General features: G+C 43.2%; 1 protein-coding gene across 1 annotated transcript in view; it reads right to left on the bottom strand.

Moving 5' to 3' along the window:
- Positions 1 to 1,213: 1,213 nt before the first annotated feature.
- The window catches only part of LOC119938538 (guanylate cyclase 2G-like), a 45,269-nt gene continuing 37,480 nt past the window's right edge, over positions 1,214 to 9,002 (bottom strand). The window contains exons 19-22 of the mRNA XM_038758403.1: positions 7,699 to 7,797; positions 6,602 to 6,693; positions 4,216 to 4,324; positions 1,214 to 1,696 (exon numbers count right to left, since the gene is read on the bottom strand). Of these exons, the coding sequence (XP_038614331.1) occupies positions 1,623 to 1,696; positions 4,216 to 4,324; positions 6,602 to 6,693; positions 7,699 to 7,797 (374 nt within the window). The 3' untranslated portion in view covers positions 1,214 to 1,622. The remainder of the gene's footprint in view (positions 1,697 to 4,215; positions 4,325 to 6,601; positions 6,694 to 7,698; positions 7,798 to 9,002) is intronic.

Below are 9,002 nucleotides of genomic sequence, written 5' to 3'. Positions count from 1 at the left end.
CTGGCCCAATGTCTTTAATCAAATAGGGAGAGAATCAACAGATTGTTGGGGTGCAAATTAATTACTTGAGAAACAGCAGAGACTAGGATAGGGAGGTCTGAAAGGGAAACCCAGGATCAGAGGCAAAAACTCTATATTCAGCCCTTCCCTATCCTTATTTCTGCCTTCCAAACAGTCACTAGGATCATCAGCATAATTGCATTAGCTAAATCATGGACTCTGAACCATGAGGATTCAATTGTTAGCCAAATGTCTGAAAATCCTGGCCACTCTATCACCAACAACCAAGAATATTGAGGCATTACAACTCTTAACCCAAAACCAAATGTCTAAAAAAACTGTGATATTCTAATTCTGTTTGTAGTAAGATGTAAAAATATTTTATTGGTTTGGATAAAAAAAACCCTCTCCTATTAGGCTCAGTGAATAGCTTTTATGAATGGCTTCAAATAAATCAACACTCCTAGTAGGTTAGTATATTTTATTGAAAATCTTACAATCCTGTAAATCTAGACTCTGAATTAAGCTCTAAATCCTCTCTAGTCTATAAGCTCCTTGTGACTATCAACTCTGATGTGTTCAAGCACTTAGTACAGTACCCTATACACAATAAGTGCTAAATAAATATCTGGTGCTATAAAGGAAATAAAATATCCTCAAATATTGTCTACATAGGTCTACTGGGTGAAACTTAAGACATACCTACACTGTCATTTCTATTAGCAGTTCCCAACCTGAGGAGAGACACACATATTGTGTTGGTTAAAAGGCTTTATTACCGGCACACTGCATGTGGAGTCCTCGATTTGGGGAGGTACATATTTTTCTCAATCATCTACTGTAGTTTATTCCTCCATACGCCTCTGTGAACCCCAAGTCTCCTGGGACACAGATATAGTCATTCTCTAGGCAAAAGCAGGGCAAAGCAAGAGTGGGAGGGGCAGGGGAGCAAGGGTGAGGAAATTCTAATGGGGTTGTAGTGGATAATTGGAGTGGTGATGGCGGCCTCTGAAGGCCTTGGTGTTGAGGGAGGTCCCCTTAGCTTCAAAAGTTAAAGCAGCCCTGACCCCATCCTTCCTGAGTACCAAGGGAACACCAAACAACTTTTAGCTGGTTCTCTCAACCTCACGGTTTCACGCAACAAATCAAGGAACCACAAAAGCATAAAACGTGTTGAGAAATGCATCATCTGTTCTTTCCCACGATGCCCTCACGATCCAAGAAAGATAACCATTTCCATAGTGAAAATGGGGGTCAAAGAATCAGGACAAAAACTGTCCTGATTCTGTAGCCAAAAGCCTGGCTTCAGTCCTGCTTTTACATGTGCCCAGTGAGAAGCAACTATGGTCAAACATCCATCTTCTAGGTCGCTTCCAAACACTCAACTCAAAATTCATTATCAGTGGTGCACCTCTCAATATGAAGTGTAAATATAGACCCAGATGCACAGTCAGAAGACTGGAAGGGCAGCAGATTTTGTTCCTTTGGCAACCTAATCACATTACAACGGCTTTAACTATAGTGCATTGCTGGAGCCATGTCTTTCAGGACCTTGAGAAGCAGCAGTGAGGAATGAGCAGCTAAGCAGGCCAGCATGATTGCCATCTCTAAAGTGCACAAAATCAAAAATTCTTCTGCCTTCCCTGAAATCTGGGCTTCCATAAAGTGGCTTTAGAAGCAGAGAGATGAGGTGTCGCTGCTGATAAGCGGCTCCTATGGTAATGATAAGGTTAGCGTTAATGCAGTCTGTGGATGAAGATTGGTATTAGTGCTGGCTGTGAAACACACCCAAGTTCTAATCCCAGCTTGGCTACTGGCCTGCTGGGTGGCCTCGGGGAAGTCGCTTAAACTCCCTGAGCTCAGTTTACTCATCTGTAAAATGGGGAAAAGACACCTGCTCTCCCTACTCTTAGGTCTTGAGTTCTGTGTGGGACAGCTTTGATTATACCATATTTACTCCACAGCACTTCCCATATAGTAAGCATTTAGCAAAAGCATTATTTTAATTAGCAATTACCAATGGTATTTATTGAGCGCTTACTATGTGCAGAGTACTGTACTAAGTGCTTGGGAGAGTACAACGGAATTAGTGGACATGACCCCTGTCCATAATGAGCTTACAGTCTGGAGGGAAGTAATCACTATAGCACATTAGGTGTAATCACAGCATCACTCAACTACAAGAAATCCAAAGCAAGATGAGGGCCAATAGGATTGGGGTCACTCTGCTGCCTCTTTGAAATGCAGTCACCTCTGGGGTGGTGTAGGGAGAGCTACTGGTTCCCAACACCCAGAAATGGTGCCCATCAGGAGAGTTCTTGTGGGGCAAGAGGCCATAAGAGTACATCTAACCCAGTCTCTCACTTACAAGCAGGAATACATCTTCCTTGATGGCCACTTAGCATGTCCTTAAATTGCAATTTGGGCTCGCTGTAGTAACATCCCTTCTCTAGTTGGTCTAGGGGCCAACACAGATCACCCATAGTCAGACTCACAGAAATTAAAAAAAAATCAATCCAGGAAGAAGTCCATTAAAGCATTTAGAAAAATCTGTAATAGAGGCTAGGGTTACATCACAACTCTATTATTTATTCATTTGTTTTCCTCTGAATGATAGCCAAAATGCAACTAATACCCCCAGAAGGAACAGACATTTAAGATCTCATTTGTTACCAATGGTTTAGTCACTTAGAAGAAACTAAAGCCATTCTTCACTAGTTAGAACACTTCCTTTACACTGGTAGAGCACATGCAGTAGAGGTGAGATTCTGTAAAATAGTCGAGAGCATTTAAAAAGGAGGTGAGGGAAAATTAAAGAACCTATACATTAAGAAGTCTATTATGAATGCCACTAAATGAACAAGGCCAAGAAACCTATTCTTCATTTAAAGAGAAAGGGACCAGGGTACCATCAGCCTGGTCCATCTTTGCCCCTCTATGGCTTAGACAACGAGCACTTAAAAATTAGCCTCTTGCTTGGATTTTTAACCACAAAGCATTAAGCAATAAATTGGCAGAACAGGGTCTGTATTCTGGAGGCCCAACCAGAGAGTGATGCAAAAAAAGGAAACAGGGCTAAGCCTTAGGATTTAGTGGGAAACATAATGTGAGATCTTTACCCACTGATTAGTCAAGCTTATGTGTCTAGAGGAACCAAAGCAACTGGTATCTTAATTTCCTTGGGGGTTGATTAACTGAAAATGGAAACAAACATAGACTGTTTGGAGAAGCTGCCTATGCCCACCCTAAAATGGGCTCTGAGCAAAAGGATAAGGAGAACTGGAATTCCTTCCTAGTAAGCAAACACCACAGGCTGAGGGGAAGCAGGGGGAAGAGTACAGAGTTGTCAGAGGTGGAACTGAGACTAGTCTAATTCTCTCTCAGTGCTCATGGGATAAGTCTCTGTGTCATTAAGGGGCCAGGGGCAGTGTGCAACCTGATTGACAGGTAAAGACTAAAAACAGGCAGATCCCCAAGCTACATCCCACCCCTTCTCCCCAGTGAAATATTAGTCAAATTGCACATGGCTGTGACTCCAAGCAGGGGTGGGATTGGACAGCGAAAGAGGTGAGTTCCTCTAGTGGAAAATGAAAACCCTCTCCCATCCGGTGCTTTTCGGGAACTGGGCCGGTAAAAAGAGATGCACAAAGTGAAATATTTTGTGGAGATTTATCAGTCAATCAGTGTATTTATTGAGCGCTTACTCTGTGCAGAGCACTGTCTAAGGGCTCGGGATAGTCCAATAGAGTAAGTGGACATGATCCCTGACTTCAAGGAGAATATAGTCTAGAGGGAAAGACAGACATTAAAATAAATAACAGGTCAGGGAAGCAACTGGGCCCAAAGCTGTATCAAGTGCTGTGGGGGTGAAGTCTCAAGTACATCAGTGATGCACTATGGAGGGAAAATAAGGTGGGAAGATAAAAGGTTATTCAGGGAAGGTTTCCTGCAGGAGATTTAACTTCAGAAGGGTTTTGAAGGTGGGGAGGCTAGTGGTCTGCTGGATGTAAAGGGGGATGGAGTTTCAGGCAGGAGAGAGGTCAGGAGCAAGGAGTTGACAGGAAGGGAAACAAGAGGGAGGCACAGAGAAAAGGTTGGGGCTACAGAAACCACTTGAGGAAGCTGGGTTATAGTGGGAGAAGAGTGAGAATAAGTAATGGGGAGAAAGCAGTTTTGGCACCTGGGCACAATTGGGCCATCTAGTCCTTCAAGAACTCACCTGCGACTGCTGCTTGGAATCCTCTCCCTCATTGGAGAACTCTGGAAGGGGGATGCTGAGCCCAGCTTTGCCTTTTAACCAAAATGTGGTTTGCTCTCCCTTGCCCTGTGGAGATAAAAGAAGAGGAAAGTGATTGCCTCATCCTGCAAAGAATAATAATAATGATGGCATTTATAAAGCACTTACTATGTGCAAAGCACTGCTGTAAGTGCTGGGGAGGCTACAAGGTGATCAGGTTGTCCCAAGGGGGGCTCACAGTCTTAATCCCTAGTTTACAGATGAGGTAAATGAGGCACAGAGAAGTTAAGTGACTTGCCCCAAGTCACACAGCTGACAGTTGGAGGAGCCGGGATTTGAACCCATGACCTCTGACTCCAAAGCCCATGCTCTTTCCACTGAGCCACTCTGCTTCTGAGAGAACCATATCCTCTGGAAGAACCCAGGGAGAGCAATGAGTTTGCAGGACTTCAGAGCCCCAGTTGGAATCACCCAATCACACCCATGTCTCAGCCAAGTCTCCTGACTTACAATTCTTTGCTCTTTCCAGCAGGCTATGGTATACAGTGCTCTGCACACAGTAAGCGCTCAATTCATTCATTTATTCACTCATATTTATTGAGCATTTACTGTGTGCAGAGATCTGTACTAAGCGCTTGGGAAGTACAAGTTGGCAACATATAGAGACAGTCCCTACCCAACAATAAATACGACTGAATGAATGAATGCTCAGAACCACCTTCTGATGGGAAGCCAGTTTGTCAGATGCAGTGGTGCAAAATATTATGTAGTTAATGATAACAATAATAATAGCATTTTCTAAGTGCTTACTATGTGACAAGCACTGTACTAAATGCTGGGGTAGATACAAGATAGAAGTATTGAGAAGCAGTGTGGCTCAGTGGAACGAGGCTTTGGAGTCAGAGGTCATGGGTTCAAATTCCGCTCCTCCACTTGTCAGCTGTGTGACTTTAGGCAAGTCACTTAACTTCTCTGTGCCTCAGTTACCTCATCTGTAAAATGGGAATTAAGATTGTGAGCCCCACATGGGACAACCTGATCACCTTGTATCCTCCCCAGAGCTTAGAACAGTGCTTTGCGCATAGTAAGTGCTTAACAAATGCCATTATTATTAGTAGTAGTAGTAGTATTTGCTTAGTGCTTACTATGTGGCAAACACTGTACTAAGCATTGGGGTAGATGCATGAGAAGTGTGGCCTAGTGGAAGGACCACAGGCCTGGGAGTCAGAGGACCTGGGTTCTAATCCTCACCTGCTGTGAGACTGTGGGCAAATTACTTAACTCAGTTCCTCATCTACAAAATGGGGTTTCAATACTTGTACTACCTCCTATTTAGACTGTTAGCCTCTTGTGGAACTGATTATCTTACCTCTACTCCAGTGCTTAGTGCAGTGCTTGGCACATAGTAAACTCTTGACAAATACCATTGTCATTATTGTTATGAATAGTTTGAGCTTGGGTAGGGATTGAGACATCCTTCAAGAGGCTTTTGACAGATAATTCACCTCAGTGAAACTGTACATTTTCCTCTGAAGGAGCAAGCCATGCTTCCATGGGGCCAGGAGGAATTAGGTTCCTAAGGCAAATCGATATGGAATTAGAATGCATTGGACAGTGTTTCTCATGTAGTGGACACAATCAGTACAGTTGACCAAATGTCTGTGGGCTGTATTGCCTCCTAGCCCTGCTGCAGAGATCTCTTCATCAGGTTTCCAACTCAATTATGGAGCATCTACCGTGCAGAGCACTGTACTAAGCACTTGAGAGAGTACCATGTAACAATATCACAGACACATTCCCTGCCCACAAGCAGCCTACAGTCTGGAAGGGGAGGCAGACATTTATATAACTAAATTACAGATATATACGTAAGTACTGTGGGGCTGGGAGGGAGGATGAATAAAAGGAGCAGGCCAGGGTAACACAGTAGGGAGTGGAAGAAAAGGAAAACAGAGCTTATTCAGGGAAGGCCTTTTGGAGGAGATGTGTCTTCAGTAAGGCTTTGAAGCTGGGGAGAGTAATTGTCTGTCGGATATGAAGATTTGCTTGTATCTACCCCAGTGCATAGTACAGTGCCTGGCACATAGTAAGCACTTAAATTCCATCGTTATTATTATTATTATTATTATTATTATTATTATTATGAAGAGAGAAGACGTTCCAGGTCAGAGGCAGGACATAGGCAAAAGGTTAGTGGTGAGATAGATGAGATAGAGGTACAACAAGTAGATTGGCATTAGAGGAGCTGGGTTGTCGTAGGAGAGTAGTGCGGTGAGGTAGGAAGGGGCAAAGTGATTTAGGGCTTTAAAGCACTCGTGAAGCACATCACAAAGAATACAGCCTAAGTCCATCCTTCCACCTTACCTTCACGCTAATAGTTCCTCTTTCCTGTAGATTGTACCCCCCAATTGACTGCAGGGCCCTGGCAGTCGTCACGGAGACATGAATTCGGAGAGCTGGAGGAAATTGGGAACTTAGTTACTGAACTGACAACTGCTTTTCTTGGGAAAAGATTTGTTACGGAGGAGACAACCGACCCGCTTCGACTTCCAGATTTACATAGACTTTGAGAGAGAAAATCACTCTTGGTAGTCTCTGTAGTATGGAATTTCAACCAGCAGCCATCTATAAAACTGACTGCATATCTCTCGGTCACAACTCACTGAGGATAAAATCCCTACTGTCAACTCGACAATGTAAGGCAACATTTACCCCATTGACAGGTTGACTTACTGGCAAACTGGAAATTAAAACTGCCTCTTCAGATTTCAGAAGCGCAAAAAAATAGTAATGATTCCACTAGAGAGACCATGTAATATTTAGAAACACTGAACATAACCAGTCTCACCTCTGAATTTTAAAGAGGGCCACACTCTGACTTGAATTAATTTGGCAAACCATTTAATTCTATGCTGTGGATTCTGTTGAGTAACTCAGCTTGCCAAAGAGATAAATGAGGCAAAAAACATGATTGCTTTTCTTTGATACATAAATGATTAAGGGGAATAAACAAACCAAAAAACTTTCTCGAGTTTCGAGAGATACTATCAAAGCAAAAACCACCATGTAATCTATATTTTTTTTCTCCCTTTACTGTTTAATAAAATGTATCTGTGTGTGTCCATATCGATGTAGGTCTATTTAGAACCTGGAGGGGAGAGTTTGTCTATTGAAATAGTTCAGGGCAAGGCTTCATCAGCTGCCTGAAGGCCCACATTTGATGTTAGGTCCTAATCTATTAAACGACTTAAAAAAATCAAGATCCACAAATAGCACCATTTTATTTCAAATGGCTCTTTTCATAGATGAAATTCCACTGGTAAAATTAGACTGGGTGGTTCAAATAAATTCCTTTGTCACTATCATGGAAAAAATGCTGCCCCATAAACTCAATTTCATCAGTAATATTTGTACATCATTTTAATGTCAAAGTCCATTGACTTTGGGTAAATGCTACTTACGTAAACTGTTGCTTTCCATCCTTGATGCCATATTGACAGTATCTCCAAACAGGCAATACCTTGGCATTGTAATTCCTACTACACCAGCAACTACAGGTCCTGAAAAGGTAAGAACAAGAGGCTGGTCAAATCAATCAGTCAATCAGTGGCATTAATTGAAAACTTACTGTCTGCAGAGCACTGTACTCAACCTTTGGGAGAGTACAGTAATAATAATAATAATAATAATAATGATGATGGCATTTGTTAAGTGCTTACTATGTGTAAAGCACTGTTCTAAGCGCTGGGGAAGTTACAAGGTGATCAGGTTGTCCCACGTGGGGCTCACAGTCGTAATCCCCATTTTACAGATGAGGGAACTGAGACTCAGAGAAGTTAAGTGACTTGCCCAAGGTCACACAGCAGACATGTGGCGGAGTCGGGATTAGAACCCATGATCTCTGACTCCCAAACCCGTGCTCTTTCCACTGAGCCACGCTCCTTCTCTATGCAATAGGAAGAAATGACACCTGCCCACAAGGAATTTACAGACTACAAAGGGAGACAAACATTAAATTAGATTACAAATGGGGGAAATGGGAGTATCAGAGTATGTACAGAAATGCTGCAGGGCTGAGGGTGGCCTGAGTGCATAAAGGAAGAGACCCAAGTGCCTAATCAGAGGTTTAGCTGGCTTGGTTAAAACCAGACCAAGATTCTTCAACACCAGGGGCGGAGGCCTTAACTTTCCATATTAAGTGCAGAGGTGAAAATGGGGCAGGGATTTTATTGGCGGAGGCCGGGGGCGGGGGTGTTGATGATGGGGAGAGGATAGGCTTCAAAGAACTAACAGGAAGAAAGCTGCCATTTGGGTCTTTCCACCCCTGACAGAAAACTCTCAGAGACGAGGCATGAGGAAGCCTGGACGCCCAGTTCAAAGAATTGTGGGAGTCGTGACCTCTCCCTCACCAATGCACCCACTACTGCTAAGGTAATAATTTTAAAACATTTACAAAACTTCCTTCAACTGCTGCTACTGGAAGCACTCGGATGTTTTCGGCAGCAAAAATATGATTTGTTGAAATGGAGACTTTTTACTAAATGTCTATCTAGCTTTTATCCCCTCACACCTATCAATCAAGAGGAGCAGCGTGGCCCAGTGGAAAGAGCACGGGGTTGGGAGTCAGAGGTCATGGGTTCAAATTCCGGCTCCGCCAACTGTCAGCTGTGTGACTTTGGGCAAGTCACTTAACTTCTCTGGGCCTCAGTTCCCTCATCTGTAAAATGGGGATTAAGACTGTGAGCCCCACGTGGGACAACCTGAT

The sequence above is a fragment of the Tachyglossus aculeatus genome, chromosome 16 (assembly GCF_015852505.1).
Source record: "Tachyglossus aculeatus isolate mTacAcu1 chromosome 16, mTacAcu1.pri, whole genome shotgun sequence".
NCBI classification, from domain to species: domain Eukaryota; kingdom Metazoa; phylum Chordata; class Mammalia; order Monotremata; family Tachyglossidae; genus Tachyglossus; species Tachyglossus aculeatus.
This window is presented reverse-complemented; position numbering and strand designations above follow the sequence as displayed.